This window comes from Varanus komodoensis, unplaced genomic scaffold, assembly GCF_004798865.1.
Source record: "Varanus komodoensis strain SLA01 unplaced genomic scaffold, ASM479886v1 scaffold41, whole genome shotgun sequence".
NCBI lineage: Eukaryota > Metazoa > Chordata > Lepidosauria > Squamata > Varanidae > Varanus > Varanus komodoensis.
Window position 1 is genome coordinate 1832566 of NW_025335954.1, and position 25395 is coordinate 1857960.

At 48.3% G+C, this 25395-nt stretch overlaps 1 protein-coding gene across 1 annotated transcript; it reads left to right on the forward strand.

Annotated features, from left to right (window-relative positions):
• The first annotated feature begins 10253 nt into the window (after positions 1–10253).
• On the forward strand, positions 10254–24382 carry LOC123029856 (25-hydroxyvitamin D-1 alpha hydroxylase, mitochondrial). Its single transcript, XM_044443226.1, has 9 exons — positions 10254–10478; positions 15466–15656; positions 17299–17495; positions 18847–19047; positions 19913–20076; positions 21172–21338; positions 21883–21964; positions 22549–22746; positions 24125–24382. The coding sequence occupies exons 1-9, from the start codon at positions 10275–10277 to the stop codon at positions 24236–24238; spliced, it is 1518 nt and encodes a 505-aa protein (XP_044299161.1). The 5' UTR covers positions 10254–10274; the 3' UTR covers positions 24239–24382.
• Positions 24383–25395: the final 1013 nt, after the last annotated feature.

A 25395-nucleotide genomic window follows, 5' to 3' on the forward strand; every position in this document is an offset into this window, starting at 1 on the left:
TGGTTGTGACCCAAATTGGTTGTGACCCAAGTCAAATTTCCCCATAAGGGTCAATGGAAATAAGGTTACTCAGTTCTGTTAACTATTTTTTTTATCAGAAAAATTTGAAACAAAGTGACAAAGAGCAACAAAGTAACAAACTACAGTACAGTACGGTGGAGAACACTAACCTAGATGGAGGGGAGGTTATTGTTTTGAGGGAGAGTCCCCCTCCATAAGGACACTGGGGAGATCTCTTTCAGAGGTTTCCTCTCTTCTTTGTCTCCTAGCTGCAGGGTCAATTTTGGTGAAAAATCTGCCTATAGTCACCTGTTTTTTGTATAGTCATTCGGGGTGGGGTGGGGTGGGGTGGGGAGATGGCCGAGATCGCGCCAGTCTTTCCTGCAGGAGCGCACCTGTGATCACACGCGTCTTCCCTGCACAAACGCAACTGTGAGCATGGCCATCTCCCCACTCAATGCGGAGTTTGCGACCCAAGTCAAAATTTTCATGAAATTTTTGCTCGCGACCTGATTTGGTTGTGAACTGAGGCATTCGTGAGCTGAGGCACCACTGTAGTTTTATTCAGAAGTTAACATTCTATGAGCAATATAGTAATACTCATGCATACATTGCGTAATTGAGGACACTTGTAGTCATTGCAGAAAGAGGCCTGGAGCTCTGAAGCCCCTTTCTGTTGGAAATCCTCTTGGATGTTTGTTTTTTCCCTGAAAGTTCCTACCCATTTTCAAGCCACAATTTGCATCGGTAAGCAAGGGCTAGCATTAAAAAGAGAGAAACAGCCAAGAATCAAGCGATCCAAGTTGCCGAATTCTGCCTGTGTTTTCAAATTCTGGACTTCAGCGAACAGATGAGCTGTGAGTGCTCCCGTCCATTCTCAAGAAGCGTAACACACCGAGATGTAACACTACAAAATTCCCTTGACGTTCCGGCTGATGAGTCATCCCTGCAAGGTGTGCCTGGTGGCTCCCCAGGTGAAACGCATGGCATGACCTAACCTTGAGTCACCCTTTCGCTTACTCGTCAGATTGGAGCGGAGCTTGACCAGCCTGTTGCTTTTGCCCAGAGGTGGTCTCTTGCCGTGCCCGAAGGGGAGAGCTCCAGGGTGAGCTGTGAATACTTCCCTCACTGAGTATCCAGGGCCGGTGTGGCAAGCTGGGTAATTCCTCCTCAGATGTGCAGAGCGGGCTCTGAGTGAGAACTGCGCCTCCCCCACAGCTGACATGTGCTTGTATATACATCAGGCTGATTAATGTGGGAACTGAGAAGAGGTTATCTGGCACTGCTTTTTCTGCAGGAAAGAGAAACTCCTTTCCCCACAACAGGGCTAGGCTGGACGAGGGGTTTCTGGGCTCTCTTGTGCACGCACACGCACTCCTGCAGTGCACACAGAGGCAAGTTACGTAAGAATTGTCTCACTGGCTCAAATCCATACTGCTTTGGCTCCAGCAGATTTCTCCAGAACGTTGACAGCGGGCCATGGAAATGACAGTCTTTCCCACTCGTCTGCAGTCAGAGCTGTCTCAGCCACACAAACTGCACCGATAAGCATGATCTGAGGGGTAAGTGGCTGCCTGCCATACTGGAAGCAGTGGCGGCTGCTCGTCTCCCCTTGCGTTTGCATCCCACCTTTCTTCCTCTTGAAGGAATTCAGGGTTCCTGCTCCGCCCTTCCATTTCTGAGGCCGGTTCCTCTTCCAAGTCGAGAACCTGCCATGACATCAGGGACGTGGATACACACACGTGCCCGGAGCACACGCCAAGCTGGCCAGGGGTCCCATGCTATCCCCACTTTGGGGCAGCAGGAGCCTTAAGCTGCCCCATCCCATGTATCTGTGTTGTGATGGGGGTGTTGGGGTCCATTTAGCTACTGGCTGTGAGGGACTGAGCATGGGTATGTCCTGTCTTTCCATTAAAAAAGTCATGAATTCAAAATATCTGGAAGTGGCCCAATTTGGGACTGTTTTTTGCAGCTGTGGTTGCATCTTACAAACAGGAAGTTGTTTTTTGGTGGGAGGAAGGTGTGGGAAGCCGTCCTGGCAGTTGCACAATTGTGTTTTTGTTTAATGAACAGCTATGGGGGACCCCAATAGATTTCGGCACCACTGCAGCGGGGACTTAACCCTTATGCCCTGTTGTGCTTCTAATCAAGTTTGGCAAGCTCCTCGGCATATCCTGGAAGCTGAAGACATCAGTACCTTTTGCCTTAAGCCTCTGCAGCTGACCCGAAATGCCAGCTGGGCAAGGAATTGGCCTCTGTATTCATCTTGGTCTTAATTCCTTAGCACCGAGTGGTTGGATGAAATCCGTAGACTAAATCAGCCCTTCCCTGCTTGTTGCCCTCCAGATTTCAAGACTTTTTGGCAAGGGTGTTCAAGGATAGCCTAGACATGCACATGGTGGGCCTGTCATGAGCAGAGCTGGCTGGAGCCAGGGGGTCAGACTAGATGGCCCGGGAGACCCCTTCTGACTGGCTCAGTTTCTGTGTTTCAGCCAGGAGGGCCAATGGCTAGGGATTTGGAAAGCTGTCATCCCAAATATTTGGGGTAACCACACCAGGCAGTGCCGAACTCAGGTGCAAAGGGATAAAACCTTCATTACTCCAGAATGCAGGCGGAGAGCTCGCATGGTCCACTGTGTTGAAATACAGTGGTGTGCAAACCTCAGGTGGGCACAGGGGAGGCTGCCTGCTTTGGAGGGACTGACAGCCCAGACCCTGTTAACGAGATGATGGGCCCAGTTCCAGCTGCAGCCCAAGGCCCTGTATCCCCCCCCCCCGGGCCTCTAACAGGGGAGATGAGTTCAAGGGTAGCCGAGGGGGCCCGTCCACCCACCTGTGAGAACAGGAAGAGCAACAACATCTTGAAGGAGGAGATTTAGAGATCAGGAGTCTATTGGATGGGGAACTCCAGCCTCCTGAGGAGGTGGACACGATAGTCTGTTGTCACAGCTGTAGGGTGGCCCCACTGGGATCCCAGAGAGAGGACTGTAGGCATGCCCTGTTCCACAGCATTCCTTCCCGCAAGGACAGACAGAAAAGCTTTGGCTGAAGAATGTCAGGGAGTTCAACATTTCGCTTTGTGTATGCTCAGAGACTTGCGTGTAAAATAAATACATTTGGCAAAGAAACACTGGTGAGAATATTACTGCTGGGAGGGGAAAGCATGGTTCATGACATAGAGGTAACCTGTCTCCACCCAGAAAATTAGTTTGTTGAGAGGAAAGGGTTCTAGCTTAACCTCCAGCCTATCATGCACATTTTCTGTGCAGAGGGAAATGTTTGTACAGAAGAGTGCCCTTTTGATAACTGAAGAGGTACAGGCCACCTCAGGTTTGCGGCCTCAGTGAAAAGCAGACATAAATATACACTTAAAGGAAACAGCTATAGAGAAAATGGACTCCAAAGACCAAAAAAGAAAAGAAAGACTTTTCAAGTGCTTCTTTCATCTGCTTGAAAGTGGCATGGGGTGTCATAGACGGAATTACATTGTACTGGTAGACAAAACTTGCTTAAAAATAATTATAGCTTAATTGAGCCCAGCATTTGTTGGATCACATTTGCCATGTTGTATTGTTTTTCTATCAAATGGGATGCTGTTCTGAATTTTTTTCTTTCGAAAGCCCCGTTAGTTAACTTCCAGTTAAAATAGTCACTTGACTGGCAGATGTTATGTATAAAAACAACCCATAAATCTATTGCACAGGCAAGGACCATTAGAAAGCTAAACAAATGCTTTTGAAAACATAAAACATAACTGAAAAGTGCACAAAGTAGAGTGTTTTTTCATGATTTTACAGATCAGATGAGCATCCCCAAAGCCTCTTACTGCCTCGACAGTAAAAATCATTTATTTCTAAAAACAAGGTTTTAGCTGAAGTATGTCTCTGAGACTTGAGGAATTTCTAAGGGGAAAAATACACGGTTGATTCCCCTACAACCAGCATATGAAAGCACTAAACGTTGTTTTAAAAAAATTACCAGATGCTTCTGCAAAGATGTTTGCATTTAAAAGAAAATACAGAACTCCTCTGGGAGCGCCTAGTAATTGTTTTCTTGAAAGGAAGTGGGGAATTGATGTTTCTTGGAAACTGCATGGTGTCGAAGCCCTGCTTGCTGTTTGTGCTGTCTTAAGACAGGGATGGAAGGAACTGAATGGGGCTAGGCAGACAAACAGGAAATCCTCAGCTACTAGGGACGCATGAGGCATGGAGCATGTTAGCGGCATCCTAATGAACCAGAAGTGCGGTTCTGACTGGTGAGGGCCCCTCTGGGTTGCCGTTAGCTGCGTGGAGGCAGTGATGCCAGTGCAGTGGGATCACCAGGCGGAGTTTTTAGTTCCTTATCTGCCCCAACTGGCATCACTGCTCCTCTGCCTCAGTTCGTGGACCAGACGTGGCAACGGTAACGGATCTGGGAATGTGGCAGTGCCATGGGGCGAGTGTGAGGCCGCAGGTCATGCATGCGGAGCTGTGAGTTGTGCACCCCTTATCCAGACCAAAAAATGGGTAGCCACATTGGCCTATCAGACAAAGAAAATTAAAAAACCAGACAACGGTATCGAGGTAATTAGGGAATAATTTAAGTTTGCAGTGCAAGTTTCATAGGCAAAATCAAAGTGGCAACGGGAGGAGAGTTATTTCTGGGAAAGTGCCTGAGGAGTAGCTTTAACTGTAATTTGTTTCAATCTTTAAAGCAAAAGCTCTTGTATGTTGGGTTAGGATTGAACGCTGTGCCAAAGACCTCAGCTTATACAGCATGTTGGGAAAGAAACAAAGCGTAGGCATTGGACAACCTGTCTCTTTTGTGAAGACTCTCGCAACTGCTTAGGAATGAAAGCTTTCCTCTGGGACGAATAACTGAGGATGGCTAATTCCCATGGTCACATGCATGTATTGCAACATTTCTGTCCTGCTCTTTGAATCAAAATCCCCAAGCAGGTTAATAAAATATTTTAAAATGTATTTACTTAGATTTCTAGCCTGCCTCCTTTTTTTTAGGAACTCAAGCATCCTCCTCCTGCTCTCAATTTTATCCCCACAACAACCCTGCGAGGGAGGTTCAAAATGCACATGTGCAGAACCAGACTGGAATGGGTCCTGATGATCTAACCCCGTTCCAGTCTGGGTTCAGACAGAATCAGACTTGGTCACCCAGATAAATTGCCTCACAGGGGAAGCACAGCCCTATGGATAGTCCTTGATTTCTCAACAGCTTCCGATCCTTTCTCAGCCACGGGATCCTCCCAGCCTGGCTCTGTGGGTCTAGGGCTAGGAGGCCCCATGTTGGAGTGGTTCCCCTCCTAGCTGCCAGGCTGGTTTCTGGGAACTGAAATGGGAGATGGGTGTTCCGGGGTGCTCTCTGGTTGGATGTAGCCAATGGGGGCAGCCACATTGGCATGGGGTCATCTGTACGTGATGACTCCTGGGCCCGTTCCTCCATGATGTCTGAGCCAGCTGAGGCCGTGCAAGCCCTGAATCAGGGCTGGGGAGCGCAGGAGCCTGGAGGAAGGCTAACAGGCTGTGGCTGGACCTGCCCAGAGAATGCTTCTGTGGCTGGGCAATTCCTGTGCCTGGGAACCGAGCTGTCCACCTGTTCTGGACGGAGCTGCCCTCCCTCTGAAGGGCCAGGCTTGTTGCTCAGGGCTGCATCTTGAATTATCTCTGCACAGTCTTCCCCCTACGGCAGGAAGTATGGTGTTTCTGCCTAAAAATTGGGGTAGCCATTTCTAAGTTCACCACCATGCAAATAAATTACCATAGGTAAATGTTATGAAATCTGTACCTTCTCTCATCCCCCTTTTAGGCAACACCTAAGGCATCACCTTGGTTGGCATGCAGAAGGTTCCCAGGACATTTCTAGTTCAGGTAGCAGGTGATGGGTTAGGGTCTCCCTAAGCCATGCTGCCAAGCAGAGGAGACAGACAATACTGAACTAGACAGACGTGCGGGCTGAGTTTGTTCAGTGGGTTACTGACCGGACACCCACACACACCCTGCATGAGCTGGTGACTTGCCACCCAATTCCCCCAGTTTCCCTTGCTGGGTGTGACTTGTGGGATCATTCAAGCAGGGTGAGGGCGGATGGCTGGTCTGCTACAGCGTTGCTTGGAGTTTTGCTCATCAGCTCAGCCAACTGCCCTGGCCAGGCTTGCCACTGCAACCAGCTGTGCCTGGCAAAGGTAATTAGGGAGAGTGGGCAGCACACAGCTGGCACACATGGGGATGGGGAACGATCCACCATGGGCTCTTAGTCACCCTCCTCTCATTCAGATGGGTCCAAAGTCTCACCTGCTGTTAGGCAGCCTCCACATCCCTTGGGCTTCAAGGGTTAAAAGCAGCTCTTTGAAATATTGGGGAAGGTTGATGAAGATTGGTGGGACTGGTATGTAGTTTTCTGGCTGAGTGAAATGATTAGGGCCGGGATGCAGGACAGAGTTACAGGCAAAGTACAAAACGTGGCAGCAAATGCAGAATTGAGCATCCAAGACTATCTACCTTAAATACAATCAAACAAAAGCAAGTTTCTGACTGTTATAGCTGCAAAGAGGAGAACTCATCAACAGAGGGTCCAAAAAGACAGAAATGCAAAGGGAAGCTGTCTGTGTGACATTTCCATGCAGTGCCCAAGCATTATTGATTGTATTTCCAGAAATTCTTTCTTGCCAGTTTCTTATTGTCAGCTAGTAACATAAGATGGAATCAGAATGACTAATTCCTAGTTTAAATGAAGATACTGACATTAGTTCATCAACAGGTAGGATAGCAGACCAGTGCAACATACAGACTTTATTCCAGACTTTTCCACATTAAAAACGATGGATTCTAATAATTAAAGCATTTATCATGTGTTTTTACTTACTATAACAAAGGTGTTTACTATTGTAAAATTAGGAAAGTTGAAAAAGTTTTAGTATTGTCTGAGTGTTCTTACAAATTAGTTAGCATATCTAAACATTATGAGTTAAAAAATCTAGATCACAAGTAGTGTCTCATTTGGTGTAGAGAAAAAAAACCTCCAAGACATCTTTGGGATGTAACAAAACTACAGACCAATTTTATTGTATCATGTGATCATTTGTGAGCCGCCCCGAGGCTTTGTTGCGATGGGGGCGGCATAGAAATGTTTTAAATAATAAATAAATCATATTCAGGAATCCATCCATATTGAACCTTCTGTGACTATTAGGCTTAGAAGTTTTCTCATAAACATAGTTCTATATAAAAGGGTTATAATCAACAGTTTAACTTCATTCCTTCAGAGCCATTTTAAGTACAGTGTTTTTCACAAACGTGAAGTTAGGGGCGGGGACAGGATATTTCTCATTAAAAGACAGAGAAATGCCTGTTGGGTCCAGCTCTCTAGTCATGCAGTGGCCCATGGGATCCCACAAACAGGACATGCGAGCCCCCCTCCTGCCCATGCTCCCCAGGAACTGGTGTTCACAGGCATCCTGCTTCTGATGCTGGAGGCAGTGTACAGCCATCGGGACTAGGAGCCAGTAATAGCTTCCTCCTCCACAAACCATCCCGTCCCCGCTTCAAAGCCATCCAAATCGGTGGCCACCACCGCATCTTGGGGGAGCAAATTCCATAGCGTAATACCATGCTGTGTTAAGCTGTGCTTCCTTTGATCTCTCACAAACGTTCTAACCGTCACCTTCATGGGATGAGCCCGAGGTCCAGTATTATGAAAAAGGAAGGCAAGTCTCACTGATCAGCTGGGGAAGCTGCAAGTCACAGGGGCGGAAGAGTAGTGCTGCAACTAGAAAAATGCAGAGCTAGCAGCGCCCGAAAGCTCAGCAGCTGTCTCCTGGATCACTCTTCCGCCTTTGAAACACTTGCTTGGCCATAGATGTCAGGCTGCGGCTGCAGCTGAGTTAAAAGCCATTAAATAAGCAGGTCAAAAAAGGATAACAGGGACAAGAATACTGGGATGCAGACGGTTTGGCAGAACCTTTTATTGCTTTTTTCTAAAAAATCTGGGTGGGCAAATGACATCAATTCTGAAGAAAATGTGATTATGTTGGTGCACCTGTAGGAGACCTCAAAGGACACTTAGTTCATCTCTCAACCAATGCAGACAATCTTTTAAAACTTTCGTTGACTGCCCAGAGAGCCTCGGCTTTGGGGGCATAAAAATGAATCAGTTAATTAAATAAATCTGCTGTTACGGTACCCTGAACAGGTTGCCATCAAACTGGTGTTTCAAAACCCCTAAGGAAGGAGAGCTCTCCATCTCCACAGAATGTCTGTGTTCTGCTCTCAAAGGAGAAAGATGAAGGAGGCCATGTTTACTGATCAGCTGAAACCCAATAGCCATGTAAAAGATAGGATGAAACAAACTATGAAGTTTATTAATGCAGCTCAATTGGCTGCGGAATTCAGGAGCCAATTGTTCCCTGTTTTTCCCTAATGGAGGTTCAGCTTTGTTCTTAACTGGCTTTTAAGTGCTCTTGGAATGCCCCTGTTTGTGTGCTATATCAGCATGTTTCATGTTTTAAAATCTCTGCATGCATAACCGTGTTATAATTTTGTTGTAAACCAGAGAGCGCTGCCTATAGGATGGTATAGAAAATAATCTTAAAGCATTTTAATCTTTAAAATTTGTAAATCTATGACATCTCTTTAAAAATTTAATAAACATTGTTTAAATCCATACAATGTATAAACTGTATCTGTTATTGGTGGTCATGTTCGTTGCTTTTCTGTTTTATGGATTATGCTCACATGGCCTGTATATCAGTTGACTTCTGTCAAATTGCAGGAATCCTTAGGAGGTTCTTCTTAATGTTCAAACTCCCTTTTCTGGTCATTTAAACCCATCAGTTCAGGTCTCTTGGTCTGAGATGGGGCAGTGAATTTCCATTATCATCTGTCAGAGTTGGGCAGAATGTTTGGTTTAGTGTAATCCACTTTGTTTATTGTTGTTCTTTAGAACCCCAAAATCCAAGATAAAAGTCACTTAGAATTAAAGAACCCTGAGCCTAGGAGTTTGTTGTGAATCCTGGAACTGAATGAAGCAGCTCACACAAAAATCCATCCCCGTTCATTTCAATACTATAATTGGGGATGGTGGTGGGGAAAGTAATTTTGTTGTTGCTGCTAGGGTTGGGAGACAGAAATCCTTTTACATCGATTGCAGATCACTCGGTGACAGAGCAGGAGATCCAGCTCTACCTTCTGTCCATCTTCATATATGTAATCTTCTCCTCTCCAGTCTCCTATTTTCAACTCCTTCAACTTTTCCTTCCAAGGTGGGCCTTCCAGTCCCTCTGGCCATCCTCTTTGTAGCCTCCCTCAGATCTCCACATTGGTACTGCAGAATCACCTCCATCATCGATGATGATAGGATGGAAAGGTGAGATACAATATCATAAATAATGATCATAATAATTAAGCAGGTCACATTTTCATTGCTGCAGTATGCTAGCTAATTCTCATCGGGACTTTCCCCTCGCCCGTCATTGCCACTGCGCGCCCTGACTTCACTCGCCGTTTCTCTGTGCTTCACTTTTTACCCAGGCTATTTTAATACCCACACGCGGCCCGGTCCACCCTATACGCGTTCAGGCGAGGGGTTACTCTCAAGTAAACGCGCATCGCATCCGACTGCAGGCTTACCAAAGCCGCCGCTTTGCACTCCCAAGCTGCACAGTTCATCAACGGCACACTGCGGCTTAGTCCGTGTTCGCTTGGGCAGAACACGCATGGCGCAAAGACAAAGAAAAAAGTTGGCTCGTCCCTCATTTCTTCAGTGCACGAGAAACGGGATTAGTCGCTCCTGCGCATGAAATGAATGCGAGAGGAAGGCTGCGACCTAGTGCAGCGGACGGCTGCCGGAGAATCGAAGCGCAGCACGCTCAGCCCCCTTCCTCTCCTCGGCCGTTCCTCCCGGAACAACCGCCATCCTGAACTCCGGGATGCACGCAAGCCGGAGCTGGGCTGGCCGGGGAAGGGACGGTCTGCTCGGACGCCCCCTCCAGTTCTCGGGGGAGAGCGCGGGCCGCCTCTTGCACCACCGCACGCGCCGGGCCGGGCCGGGCCGCGCCGGGCCGGGCGAGCGCGCGCCCCGCGCTGTGATTGGAGAAGCGGGGCAATTTGCATAACACCAGCTGACGCATCCCGGGCGGGCGATGACTATTCATGAGCGAGGGGTGTGGCCCCGGCTCCATGTGTGCCGCAGAAGGATAAATAAAAAGCGGTCAAAGATGTTCCCGTACAGAAGTTGGCTCTCCACGAGCAGCTAGCCAAGAATTCGCGCTTTCCAGAGCCAAGATGTCTCAGACACTCAAGCTAGCCAGTAGAGCATCTTTGTTTGCGAGATGCTTCCCCGACATCTGGGCAGAATCTGTCCTCAAGTCCCAGGCGACGGTGGTTAAAACCCACAAGACCCTGGAGGACATGCCAGGACCCTGCACCCTCAGCTTCATCGCCGATCTCTTCTGCAAGAGGGGGCTCTCGAGACTGCATGAACTCCAGGTAATGGGCTTTAACTAGACATGAAGTTATTATTAATAATATTGCTAACTGTCCTGCACAGGGCGAGGGGGGCACAAGATGTACCCCGTTACCATAGGGAATCATATAATGGGGTATGGGATCCTATCATGCTTAAGGGATGACTAGATGCTGTTCTTTTTCTCAGTAGTTTAAGGTTCAAACCTTCTTCGAGTATAATGTAGTTGAAATTTGACGATTGTCTGTATTTGGCCCCAAAGGATAAGGGATGCTAAGGGCTTTGTGTGTGTGCACTCAGAAGCAGGTTACGAGGTTATTACACTATGCAAACTTCTGATTTTCATAGAACTCCCTATCAGCCGAAGTTCTGTGGAATGAGTAAGCTTCATATGCTAAACCTGACCCCCGATAATGCATTCCAGTCTCATACATTTTGCATATGCCCAGACAGATGACTTTCAGAGATACTAATTAAAATACATTGTGCAACTATTCCATCTTTTCCTCCTTACTGGATATGTGTGTGGGTAAAGAAAAACAAACAAGCAGAAGAAGCTGTGGGAAAGCACAGGAGGTTTACAAGCAGAAGATGACGCTGTTTGGTCCCCCATAAAATTCAGTGAACGAGGCAGAGCAATTGCACAATAAAAGCTTCATTGGGAAGCGTGCTTGGTGAAAGAGATAGGTATTGTTCCTCTTTTAGACATGGGTGAATGAAGCTACGTAACAGACAGGATCCAGAGAGCTTTTCTTTCTTTCCTAAGTAGTTGTTCCATTGCCTTATGCAATTAGGGGGTCTCTGGCTTTTGTCTGTTTTCTGTCAGTAGCACATCTCCATGCTGTCTTAGATGATCTTCTGCCTTGCCAAAACTTGGAGAGGTGGGAAGAAGAGATGGGGAAAACCCTATTGCATGAGCACAATTCTACTCACGGTTTTCTGGATGACACTATGAATCTTTAATTCTGGGTGAGAAAGTGGCAATATAATTGAGGAACTGGAATGATTAAGGCTTAGGTAAAGGAGAATCCCAGAGTAAGGCCAACAGGTTATAGTTACCAAGAGACTCTCATAAGAAACCCTGCCTGAGGAATCCCCCAAAGTGATGTTAATTTGAAATCCTGGCTGCCTAAATAAAACATAATCAGTGGGAGCCAGGTATCAGAAATTTAATTCCAAAGGTAACAAGTCCTGGGAGCTGCAAACATGCAAAGATTCCCCAAGCAGCACTGCAGGGTGACTTTTAATTATTTCTTTATGCAATTTAAACATGTGCCTTGCAAAGAGTATAAATGAATTACAAGGATCCTTCTTCAGTTTTATTTAAAACAGGGGACATGACCACTCATCTGCAATCAGGCTTGTAAAAGCTATTTAAATAGTGATGACTACTCATATTCCTGGGCTTGCTTGGCAACACTGTTTTGCCATTAGCAGAGCTTGACCCAACTCAAGAAACTGAATGAAGTGAACTTTGCCTTGCAGTGTGAACTGCTTGTGTCTTCAAATACTACCTCTGTGTATTTTGAAGCTCATACTTCTGAAGGAAGTTTTCAGATGGAAATATTGAAAACATTTAATGTTTTTTATGGCATACGCACAACAGTGGTGTGCAATCTTGTAATCTTAATTTTGTTAAAGATTTTGCACAAAGCTGTCCATCAACTCAGACATGTTCTAAAGGTTAGCATTGCATGAAGTCAGTTAGAGGCATCTTTGACAAATTCACTAATTTGCCTTTGCATCCACAATGTGCTTGTCATTCAATGCACATTTGTCTTATTGTTGTAAATAACTTTAGAATACTTGAGGTGAAAAATCCATGTGTATGGTCCTTATTCATCCTTGGAGCAGCACCTCTAGGGAGAATATAATCCTCTGTCTCTGTTTTACAGATGGGGAACTGGGTCTGAAAGAGAAAGCAACATGTTCTGAAACCCTAGACATGTTTGCATGGGATTATGCACACTCTGCATAGTGGGACTTCTGAGTAAACCTGACATGGGACGGAGTGGCACACCTTCGAGCAAATCTGTGCTTGAGCCATAATGCCCTATTTCCCTGCACGCTGTTCTGCCATAAAGTGAAACACTTTTATGGATAAGGGCATAATAATCCTTTAATTACTTTTCAAAATTCTTTATCAGAATTAAGATTATATATGCGTTGTTGTTGGGCTTAATTGTTACTAGTTGGAACAAGCAACATCCTGGGTGGGGAGGTTGTTGGATGGTTTTCTTCTTTCCCCAAAGATCACACACTGGCCATTGTTAAGCACCAGAGGATACTTCTCCAAATACGTTGCAGATCAGAATTACTCTGTTCTGTCTTGTACTGCAGCATCAAACTAGCATGAGTCAAACCCACTGTTTATATTTCTATTTGTTCAAATGTATCCAGTTCTGGTACTTTCTTTGCTTCAGATCAGATCTTTCTCCATCTATTAACTCAGCTCTGTAAGCCTATGCACGAGAAGCCACACTGGGATCTGAGTTCAAATCCTGCTTCAGCCATGAACATGCTGAATGACTTTTATAAGCAAAGCTCCCTCTCAACTATTGTTCTTAATCTGTAAAGCTTGGAGAATGAGCATGAATGTTTTCAGCCAAAGTAACCACTTGTGCAGCCTCAGGCTGTGTGTTTTCACTCAGAAGTATGTCTGTAAACAAGACTCCCAGGTAAAGCTTAAATTCTATGCCAGCTCCAGACCTATTGATTTCAATGGGAGAGTAAAGGGCAGGCTTTAAGTCTCTCCTATTGCTCTCCATGGGACATATAAGAGCTGAACTTTAAACTATGATCTGATGCACATATGGGCTTGATGGAGCTTGTCAAGCATAATTTGAATAGAAAAGTATGACATAAAATAAAACCCCTCTTGGGCTGCTATCAAGTGTGACTGGCACCTCTGCCTGCAACTTGCTTCTCACAGCCTTAACAAATCCAATGATTCACTAATTTGGCCACTCCTATCTGCCTTCAGCTCTCAGTAGCACATGCGGAACCTTAAATAAAGGAACAGATCTAATTGATCTTTCTGTGCCCCAGAGCTAGGCCAGTGGTTGTTGGAGGACGACAAAGCCCAATTTCCCATAGTGCTTGCTATGATGTGGCACTCTTGCAGCATGGATTCTCCTTCCCCCTCCTCCCACTAACATCCCAGGAAGGCACTTGCTGCTTGGGGATTACATCAGTGGAACACAATTCTGTATGTAAATCAACAGATGTTGGCTGTTCTTCTATACTGCCATGGCTAGCGCATCACCAGAGAACCTGGGCACTGTGAGAAGCAAAAGGTCCATTATTCTCCAGAAAAGTAGCCAGGGGCAATTCCTTCATCACATTGCAGACTCTCCCCGTACCTCTGAATAGGATCTGAGGGAAGACAGATTTGGGACTGGGGCTGCCAGTGACTTAAGATCCATGTGCTGTTATTCTAAAGCCAATTATTTTCACAGTGCTAAAGTGTGCAACCAGGTGAAGTTGGTTGACTCATAGGCATCTTTTATCTTTGGGTAGCTTGAAAAATAGTCACTGGGTTTTGTTTCATTTTGCAGGTACCTGTTAAAGACAAGTGTGTGCTATGCTGTATTGTCTACAAGGCATTTGTTGGCAGCATACTCTGGCCCAGTTCAAATGTAACAAAACCCTGGCTTATGGTCTATGAGCAGCAGAACTTCCTTTTGTGGTTTGCTTGCTGTCACATGTGAACCAGGAACACTGGCTTGGCTCTTTCCAGATAAATGAAGAATCATAAGCCAACAACAAAATGTGGCTTGGAACTCTGTTTCTGTTGTTGTGTTCAAACCAGGCCATTGTTGTTCTCACATGTATGAAAAAATGAGTTAATCATTGAAAAAACCTGACTTTTATTTGGGATCCTGTGAGAACTAAAAAAGGTGTCCAGGGGGAAGCTGGGCTTTTAAAAACCCCTTTCATTACCTCCAAACATATTGCCACACTATCTTTGAGAACATCTGTGATCATGAGGGCTAGAAACTTAAACATATGCGTAAAACAAAAGCTGGTATTCTAACAAGACCATGCTCATTCCTTATTTTGCTGAGTGCTCTGGACCTCTCTCAGTAGAAATGCCAGCAGAATCTAATGCATGTTAACACAAACATAATGCCCTGCAAAATTCTTTGGAGGTTACTGCCAAATAACTGTGTGAAGAATTGTAGCCTAAAAGCTTGCAACTAGAAAGTGCAGATGTGAAGGGAAGCACTGAGTAAAGATATGTTGGTGGGAAGAAGTTAGACACCTGGGTGATTTGTTGTCAGTTGGCACCAATTTATCTCTGAATTCTGCCAGCAACAATATTGCAAAATGGCCCCCCTTACCCTAAATTATCCTGCTGAAAGGTAACCAGGAGTAAATTTTGATGTGGAACTGCTGTGAGCTCTGCTCAGACCTGGTGCTAAGAACAAAAAACGTGGATTTCTTTGGAGAAGAAATTGAACTCACACAAGTCTGCCTATTCCCATACCCACATCACATGAAGCCCAATCCCGCCAAAGCTGTGAGCTTCTGCCTCCCATTGGTTTCAATGGGAGAAACTGAACAGCTGTTTCAGCCGGCTGCTTTGGAGCAGCGGGGCTCAGACTTGCCGGCAGGGGGTTAGGGGTAGCCCCGTTTGCATTGAGTGTGCTTGGGGAAGCCGCTGCTCCAGAGGTGGCCGTTTCTGCATATGTCTTTGAATTCTAAGTCCAAGTGCACATTTTTCCAAGTCGGTGCGGATGAGGCTCCCTTGCCTAGCAGCACGTGGCTCACGGAGGTTCTGTGGTGCCCCAGCCAGGTTTTGCGCTCAATGCGCGGAGCAGAAGCTCACTTCGAATTGCCTTCAGCCACTACAGGAGGGGAAGGAATCCAGCGAATGAGATTTTTACACAGGGGTTACAAGGGGCAGGCGGGCTCTCTTCGCTCTGCCACAGAGGGAGAAAGCCGAAATCTGTTCACACCATCCTGCAGCCTCTAATGCTTTCCCCTCTCCTTCTGCTTTTGTCCTAGATGGAAGGCAAAGCCAAGTACGGCCCAGTGTGGAAGGCCAGCTTTGGGCCCATCCTCACTGTCCATGTGGCAGATCCCACCCTGATAGAGCAGGTGCTAAGGCAGGAAGGCAAGCACCCCATCCGCTCCGACCTCTCCTCCTGGAAGGACTACCGGGTGTGCCGGGGCCACGCATACGGGCTGCTGACTGCGTAAGTATCAGGGCTTCCTCTCCTCACCTGCCAGCTGGAAGGGCTCTGCATTGCAGGCACCTTCCAGACAGTGCTTGCATCCAGAGGGCATCGCACAGCGCTCCTGTCTTTTCCCCTGAATGGACTGAAAGGTGGAAGAAACGGTGGGAAAACACAGGAGGGTTACCGATGGAATGCTCTGAAAAGAGGCCTCTTGTGTGCATCGCAAAAGCCTCCTCGGGAAACTGCCAGCAGCGAAGTCCAGAGGGGCCTGGGCGTTAGGGCTGATTCCTGCAACACAGAAATCCGTGTCCCCAGAGGCTGTAGGCGGCTGCTGAATCTGCTCCTTCCATCACGTGCATGCGAAATCTGTCTGTGGGTTGGCTTGAAAGAGTTGGGCACTACATCCGTTTCCTGCCTGGTCCCTGCTATTTTTGGCACTTTCTCCAGCACGCTGGGGAAGTAACTCTTCAGGTTGCAACACGCTGGCTCTTCGCCCCCAGCGGCATAGTCAGCTGCACCCAAGTATCCCACTTGCACTGGGGCTGGTGGTATTCCCACCCTGGAGCATTCGAGTCATCAGGTCGGGTAGGATGCATAGTCAGGATGGCCACCTCTCTCCTGTGAAATGAAGATGGAGCATGGGATTTCAGGGCTGGGATCTGATGTGGTCAAGCAGAAGGGTGCTGAGCTCCTTGGAGGCCGAGTGCCCAGTTCCCTCTCCGAGAATTCCAGACCACTTGTTCTGGGATCACCTCCTAGTGGTGGGCATGGGTGGATATTCAAGTGCTGGGGTGAAGGCGAAAGAACCAGCTTGTGTTAGTTTAAAGCTCTTCCTACCAGTAATGAAGACGTCATGGCAATCTGGGGAATGCCTGTGGCCCTCAGGTCTTTGAGGTTCTGCACCCCTGGTTTAGAGACACCTAGTAGGTCAGGAGAGGGCAGCTGGGCAAAGGTGGGAGAAGACCCCGGGGTTTCCGGTCCTTCACTAAGTGGAGATGGGCAAAGAGCAGGAATGCTCATGAAGAATAATCCCCTCACAAGGGGAAAGGGATGAGGATGCTTTGTGCTCCTTCTTCAGGAGAATTTTGTGCTGAATTGTGAGCTTGCATCTCCTGCAGTGACTAACAGACACCCATCTCCACCGCTGGGGGTAAACTGGAGAAAAGGACCCCCCATGTTTCAGCAGCATCCTGCTCCTTGCTCACGTGGCTGCTTCCTGGAAGTGTGTCATGCGGAAACAGCAGGGTCTCGCCTGGGCTTGCGTAAAAATGCAAGCTGGGGGGTGAGGAATTGTTTCAAGACACAAAGCAATTTATGATTCAGGGCTTCCTCAGTGAGAGTTTTCTTACCCGCTGGGCAGCTTCTTCCGCTGTCTAGACACCGGATGTGAGTAATGAGAAGAAGAGCAACAGGCAGATTTCCTACAGCTGTTCTCTCTCTCAGCGCAGCTCAGTCCTTCCTGGGTACCCTGTAAGATCTACTTGTGAATATGTGGATTTCACTGATGCCCTTACAGGGGGAATGCCGAGACCCCCAAGGCTGGTGACTCGGCTCAAAGTGTGCGCCCGTTTTGAGATGGAGGGATCTTCTCCTGGCTTTCTCCATGTGTGGATCTGGGCACGTCTCCTGCTAACAGAGGCCTCTCTTCTGCACGGTACAGGGAAGGTGAGGAGTGGCAGCAGATCCGCAGCATCCTAGGAAAGCACATGCTGAAGCCCAAGGAGGTGGAGGCCTACACCGGCACCCTGAATGACGTGGTGGGAGATCTGGTCCGCAGATTGCAGCACCAGCGGAATTGCCACGAGCGGCATGTCGTCAAGAATGTGGCTGACGAATTCTACAAGTTTGGATTGGAAGGTATTTATTAGTTTTTGGATGTACCCCAGACTTCAGAAATACATGGATTGAGTCAGCCTTCCCCAGCCTGGTGCCACCAGATGTTTTGACCCATAACTCCCATCATCCCTGATGATTGGCCATGCTGACTGGGTCTGGTGGGAGTTGTAGTTCAAAGCATTTGGAAGGCTGGGTGGAGATGCCACTCTTTCCTTCACACCAGTTCAATGGGCCCAATTTGGGTTTATCTGGAATCTTCTCTCCTTTTATGAGTTGATGATTTAGTGATCACATTCAGCTCTGCTCATGCAAAGTCATTTTGCCGCTTTGCTATGTAACTCTTGTCTTGCCCCAGCTTCTGAGCTGCTCCCTCAAGAACAGTGCATACTTGATGTGTGCGGAAGTAGGCACCGTATGTAGGATTCTGTGCCATTAAATCTCAACTTTCAATGACTTAAGAAAAAGAATGCAAGTTTCTAGCTCTTATGGCTGTGACAAACCTGAAAGCAGGTGGGCAACAGCTAGTGAAATTGCAAAGGCTGAAGCATAAAGCTTTGTCTAACAGGGATTTCTTGAGCCAGGAGTTAGAACAGCAGTGCTTGTAATAGTTTTTTCTCCCGTTTAGTGGAAGCAGTTATTCAATATGTAAATGAACTGGGAGCTGGTCCCCAGTCAGCAAATGCCCAGGATGTAGCTATTCTCCCATTGACACGTCCTCCCACTGGCCCATTGACTTTGGATGGCGCTTCAAAAGAGGCCGTCCATGTACCCATTCCTCTCCCTTTCTGGCCAAGGCTACAAGTATGCAAGCAGGCTGTTCTCGTCACATGGCAAGGTGTGCGAACCAGTCTTCTTGAATGCTTCATGTCCATATGTTCCACCCAAATTGCTGCAGTCCCTCCCCACTTGCCTGTACAGCCCAAGACACAGCGGCCTGTAATCTAGACATGGGTGCCTGAATCATGTACGTACAAGGCTGGATTCTTGTGCGCAGATCTAATCTTCAAGAAGGCAGTGCTTCTTTCTATCTCTCTTCCCCCACTCCCATATTACAAAAGGGCTGATGAAGCTGCCAAGTTCATTCAGAACTTCTAGACAGCCATTCCCAAGTTGGTATCCTTCAGATGTTTTGAACTACAGCTTCTAGCATTCAAGAGTGTTATGTTTCCTGGGGTGGATGGACTTGAGGGTTAATACATCTGCAGGGTGCTGGATTAGGAGAAAGTGCAGTAGGAGATGGTTGCTAAGCCTATTCTCCTCTAGAAGTCACATCCACATGGCTGGGCAAAGAACAAGACAGAACCAAGGCATGGACAGTATCTGTCCTGGAGAATTTAATGGCTCTAATTTGTTCTGGACTGGACTTTTCCAGGCATCTCTTCAGTCCTCTTTGAATCCCGGATCGGTTGCCTGGAGCCCAGCGTCCCAAAGGAAACAGAGGCCTTCATTAGCTCCATCAACACCATGTTTGTCATGACACTGCTCACAATGGCGATGCCCAAGGTCTTGCACCAAATCTTTCCTAAGCCGTGGCAGAAGTTCTGTGAATCCTGGGACTATATGTTTGCATTTGGTGAGTACTGCTTCATCGTTTATACATAATCTGGCCAGTTGGCATCCTTATGATCCCCCAAGCATATTTGGGAGAAATATATTTACAAACAGTAGGGCATCCAGTTTATAAATTTTATAGGTTTAAAACTTTGATAAAATCTGATAGTTTTCTAAAAAAAATAAATCTAACAATACACATTTTAAAATGTGAAACATTTCAGTATAAAACGCCTGCTAGATCATCAATTATATGCCAGTGTAGGTCTTTGTAAACACAATGTTTTAATAATACTTTTAGTTATTGGCAGGGTCAAGTTTAAAGCGAGAACTTCTGGTAGGGAAATTCACAATGTTGAAGCCTCTACCAAGAAAAGTGGCAGGGGGGAAATTCTCACCCATGTCACCTCTTATTAGAAGACACCTAGTAGTTAAAAACCAAAATCAAGCAAAAACATGTTAGCCTCATGAGAACCAGAGACTTGATAATTCTTTCAAAAGTTGGGATAATCAGAATTTGTTGGGCTTGACTATGAACACGCAATTATTTAGTCCTATTACTGCTAAGATATAAGCAGCAACTTCACAACCTGAACAACACAGTCTTGTCTAGAGAGCAGACAAGGTAAATATTGCCCTTCAATACAATTCAGTTTGGTTGAAGAGCAATATATCAATACTTAGAAGGGCAGGCAGACAGATGGACAGACAGGAAACTTATCACATATGTTCATTCTGTCTTTCTCCTGCTTGCACTGAATTATATAGAAACTGCTTTTAAGCAAACAGAAGCTGGCTGCATCTGATATGTGGGGTGATTTAATGTTTTTCTTGATGCTGCCCCAGGAGATCCTGTACTAATTCATGTCTTGCCAATCGCTTTCCAGCCAAAGGACACATTGACAAGCGGATGGCCGAGGTTTCTGAAAAAATCTCCCAGGGAGAAAAGGTGGAAGGAAAATACCTGACTTACTATCTGGCGCAGGAGAAACTGTCCATGAAATCTATCTATGGGAATGTGACGGAGCTTCTGCTGGCTGGCGTGGACACGGTAAGCCTTCGGGGCTGCAGCGGGGAGAAGGTTTCTTGCAGAACGAGGGGAGTTGCCTTCTTGCTTGTGGAAGCCTCCAGCAATCAGGCACGGGTGGGAGTACGTCTGTGGGGTGGGGGAAGCCAGAAAAACAGGCTGGCCTCTGATTTGTTTTGCCCAGAACTGTTGACTCTGATCGGAAGCAGGTCCCCAGGGCTTCAGGCCACTTGTTTTCCAGCCCTTTCTGGACAACCGGTGCTCTGCCCTTAAGCCAGGAGGAGCTGGGCAGGACCTGGCAGGGGTTTCTTGAGGTGCTGCAGTTTCCTAAGGGAGCCTTTGATAAGCCTCTTTTGGATTAAGAGTCACAGGGGACATACTCTCACCCCTCTTCTGGGATGATCTGCCTCTGCCCTCTTTATCTCCTCCCCTTCTTTCCCTGTCCTCACAGGAGGGCAATCATACAGCTATAAAAGCTGGGCTTGATTCGAAGCAGAAACCGCTTTCTTGTGCCACTGCTGCTGTCTGAAATATGGGGTATACTTTTGCACTTTTGAGGTTTAAACAAGTCTCTCTGTGTATAAGGAGAGCCAGGATGGCACTGCGGTTAGTGTTGGATTGGAGTTCTGGTCCTCCCGCGGCTGTAAAGCTCACTGGGTGACTTTGGGCCGGTCACTGACTCTCAGCCTAGCCTACCTCACAGGGTTGTTGTTGTGGGGATAAGATGGAGGAGGAGAGATAATGTAAGCTGCCTTGAGCCCTTTGTAGGAAAAAGGCAGGATATACATCGAAAAAATAAAATTAAATAAATAATAAGATAAACTAGAGAGGAGCAGGAGGATTACACAGCCACTTAGGGTTCCTTGTGGGAAAACAAGCAGGGCAGATATACAAACAGAGACACAAGCCAATAGCCGTGTGCTCTTGGGGCAACTGCCCTGGAGCTCCCTTGCTCAGCTTGGCGCTCCGGGAATTTCTCCCCGCTTGCCGCGTGACCGATTGTGTTCTGCCTGCAGAGGCAGCATCCACATCTGTGCAGCAAGCCCTGGGTCTTTGCAGGGCCCTGCGCCAGAGCCTGCTCGGCAGAGCGACTCATCCAGCCCATCTGTCTCCCTGCAGATCTCGAGCACCTTGTCCTGGAGCTTGTACGAGTTGTCCCGGCACCCCCAGGTGCAGGCGGCCCTGTACCAGGAGATCGCAGATGTGATGAAGGGCAGCCTTGTCCCGACAGCGGCCGACGTGGCCCAGATGCCTCTCCTGAAGGCAGTGGTGAAGGAGGCGCTGAGGTGAGCCGAGGGTGGGTGGAGGGCGTGGGGCTGCCCCTCACCGGGGCTCTGTGGGGAGCAGAAAAGAGGTGCTGGGCCAGGGGAGCAGTGCGCTGCTGCTCAAGGAAGAAGGGGGCTGCCCGGGAGGGCCCCCCTCCTGCCAGAAACACCCCTCACCCGCCATTGCCGCTGTTCCCTTGGCTGCCAAAGCCACAGCCGGCCTGTGAGGACACCAGGCCTGCAAAAGGAGAGGCTGTTTGGGGCACTTCCCAGAGCTGCTTCTTTCCCGGCAAAATGGCTGCCGCATGGGCAGCGCCAGTGGTGGGGATGGCTGAGGCAGGGACAGGCGGCCGTGGCAGGCCGCATGCAGCCCCCAGGCCCCCATGCTGCTGGCATGCACCCGCACAGGAAAATGGAACGAGCCCCTTGGGCTCTCTGCAGCGCTCTCAGGGCCGGGTGGAGAAAATGTCTTGCGTGTGCGTTGCTCAAGGAGCCAGGCAAGCACATGGGGGTGGAGGGGTGGATGGCTTGAGGTTTACGTTCTCCTTCCTGTGCCTTCCTACAGGCTGTACCCCGTGATCCCTGGCAATGCACGCGTCATCTCGGACAGGGACATCCACGTGGGAGACTACCTCATCCCCAGAAAGGTGAGCACAGCCCAAGCAGGTGCCCAGGGAGAGGGGAGCACAGGGCGGGCCAGGCCGGGCCGGGGGCTGCGTCCGCTGGGCAAGCCAAGCACCACTAGGAGGGCCACTCAGCCAAGGACAGGGGAGCTGCCCCTGCAAGGAGCCGAGGAGCAGCAGCCTTTGCAGGGAGGAGAGGCAGGGCCAGAGGCCAGAGCTAGATCAGGGCAGCAGCCCTGCTCGGCCCCTGCCATGCCAAGGTTCTCCTGCCTGAAGCGCCAGAGAGCTGCTGGTGCTCAGTCTAGGCAATATGCAGAACAGAGAAACAGAGCGAGTTAGAAGGGGTCTCCTGGGGCATCTAGTCTGACCCTGGCTGGGTGAGTGGCACCAGCCATCTGACTCAGTAGAAGGCAGACTCCTGGGTCCTGGCTGGGAATGATGGGATCTAGAGCCCAGCACCCCTGGAAAGGGCTCAGCTGGGGAAGGGTGGTGCCAAGCTTGCTTCTGTAGTGCAGTCTTGTAGCACACCTTCTTTGAGCGCATGTGGGCACTCCGGACTTGGGCTCTGGGACCACTTTTCTCATTATGTCTCCTCCTCTTCCTCCCAGACTCTGATCACCCTCTGCCATTACGCTACCTCACGCGACGAGAAGTACTTCTCCAACCCCAATGCGTTCCAGCCGGAGCGGTGGCTGCGCAAGGATGCCGCGCATCACCCCTACGCCTCCATCCCCTTCGGCTTCGGCAAGCGCAGCTGCATCGGCAGACGCATCGCGGAGCTCGAAGTGTACCTGGCGCTGGCCAGGGTGAGTGCCTGCTTGGGGGAAGCCCTTGGCCAAGGCGGGGAGGAAGGGGCTCTTCCTGTGGGGCCGGTTCATGTGATCAGGCCAAGAGGAGAGGTGGGGCGCAAGAGCTGCTCTGCCTGTTTAGGTGAAGGGCCCTTCCTAGTTTGGGAGCCCCGGGATCGCAGCTTGCCAGGCAGTGGACTCATCTGGGAACTATCTGTCCACTCTGCAGCTGGGAACCTGGATCCCTTCCAAGGTGCTGCTGCCGTCCAACTGTTGGAAGCAGCCAAACTGCAACCGCAGCGTGCTCTCAGCTCAGTGCTGGCTGCAGTGGGGAGTGGAGAATTGTGAATTGACCTGAATTTCCCCGGAGTGACTCTGGGAATCTCAGCTGGATTGGACCAGGCAGCTGCTGCTGTTACTGCTGCAAGGTGCTGTGGTTCAGGCCAGCTTTCCCCAGAGCCTTCCTGGCCTAGAGAGGCTGCCTTTGATCTCCAGCACCTCTTGCCCAGATCCCTTTGAACTGGAGGGTCCATCACTTCCAGCTATTGGGCCGTGTGTGCCTGGCTGCAGTGTGCAGCCGAAAGTCCCAGGTGCAATCCCCAGCATCTCCAGGGTGGGCTAGGAGGGGACTCCTGCCTTAAACCCTCAAGAGGCACTGCTACCAGTCCGTGTTGTCCATACTAGGTTTAGATGGACCAAGCGCCTGGCTCAGGGAGAGCTCCCTGGCATGTCGCTCCAGCTTCCCTTTTGCTGATTCTTATTTTCCTGCCTGGCCCTTCTTAAAAAGCCTCACAACAAGGTGGCTTGCTGGTGGGAACCCAGTTTGTTTGGAACCAAATCTTGGCAAGCCTTCCTGGGGCTGGGGTGAATTGTGGCAGTAAGAAAACGCATTCAGGCCAATCAGCTTCCCTTGCTCCGCTCACCTCTGATCAAGCTCCCAGATGTCTCCCTCTATTTGACACGGGACCCTTCAGCCCCGCAGCAAGCCTGCTGGTCCTTATCTTATCCTTTGTTCTTATCCTTGTCTTATCCTTTGCTGGTTCTTCTTCAATCCATTTTGCAGCATTGCTTGGGTCGGATGTGGGCTTAAGTTGGGTTGACTGCACTGGCCGAAGTGGACCTCCCTAGCATCCCCCCTTTGGGGCAGCTCTTTCTTCCCCTCAAAAATCCTACACAGAAAGTCAGGAATCCCTGGGGCAAATGGGGTCAGCAATGAGGGGGAGGGGGGCTCCCAAAAATAGGGAAGGAGGGGCTTCTGCCAGCAGAGAACTTGCTGTCACAGAAGGCCCCTTTCTCACACAGAAGGGCGGTTCCTGATCCAACCTTGTTTTTATGGCTTTAGCCTGGCATTGTCCCAACTGGATGCTAACAAGTTTTATTTTTTTTTAAATTAAAGATCCTGATGCATTTTGAAGTGAGACCAGAGCAAGAAGGGCAGATTGTGAGACCCATGACACGCACCCTGCTGGTCCCAGAGAGGGAGATCAACCTGCAGTTCCTGAGCCGATAAAGAGAGCAATGCTGAACTGAACCACGCGCATGGGCTTCTCGTCGAAGCACAGACAGAATTTAAGACCCAGAGGAGAAAATGCCTGGCAGCCTGGACTGAAGCAAAGTCTTTGGGAAGGGCTTCCAGGGGCCTGTGATGTGGGGAAGGGGGAGCGAGAAGCAGGCAACTGACTGAGGTCTGCTCATGATGCAGCCCAAGGCAACCTTGAGGAAGGACTGTGTTGCCCTGTGGCCTGGAGGGCAAAAATGACTTCTCCAGCGTTTTCCAGCACATGCCTGACAAGGGCACACCATGCAGGGGCGTAAAAGGCCACTGGAGCCAAATTGCAGCCTGCTTTTCAAGATGTAAAATGGACAGAGGGGACACTTCTTGCGAAAGCAGAACAGATGCACTCTGCCTGGGAACAGAACCACAATTATGTATTTAAATGCCTTCTTATTGTTATTAATATGTTAATCTTTTATATTTAATGTACATTTCCTAACATATTTATATTTTCTACGTTATAATTTATAAGTGTATAAATGTTGTTCATAAACGTATCAAGAAAGGGAGGAAAATTTATTTTCTATTTTTTTAGAAAATGGAAATGTGTGTTTCTATTTTTAAAAATGGCTACATGGGAACAATTTCTAAAACCCAAAGTGTTCACTTAAAGTATGTTTCTTTGGTGCTATATTTAAAGGTTGTTTTTTAAATCTTTGGATAATAGATACAAGATACTTTTTAAAAAAGAAATTTGGCTTGCTGGTCTGTGATTTGGGGCTGAAGCAAAGCTAAGCTATAGACTTGGGTGCACCCACACAAGGACCTTAAACTGGTCTCATAGCAGTTTCTTGTTCAGCAATTGTTTCTTTGGGGACCCCGGACAGAAGGCTTCCAGCAGTCATCAGACCGCTGCTCCCAAGAGAAGCTGTGGCTGTAGAATGGATTTTTTAAAAGATACCATTTTTGAAGTATCTCTTCTAAAAATAACCACGATGATCATAAAAAACAGGACTGTGGAAAGTAGTCTGAGCTGGTCTTCTCCAACCTGGTGCCTTCCAAATGCGTTGACCTGCAGTTCCTACCTTCCCTGGTAGGGGGTTAATAGCCGTGCTGGCTGCAGGTCCTTGGCAAGCACCGCTTGAGGGATGCTGGCCGAGTCCTGGGCTTGT

Coding starts and splice junctions, on each gene's coding strand:
- LOC123029856 (XM_044443226.1), top strand. CDS start 10,275: ATGTCTCAGACACTCAAGCTAGCCAGTAGAGCATCTTTGTTTGCGAGA. Junction 15,657..17,298: donor GCATACGGGCTGCTGACTGC/GTAAGTATCAGG, acceptor TGCACGGTACAG/GGAAGGTGAGGAGTGGCAGC. Junction 17,496..18,846: donor CTACAAGTTTGGATTGGAAG/GTATTTATTAGT, acceptor GGACTTTTCCAG/GCATCTCTTCAGTCCTCTTT.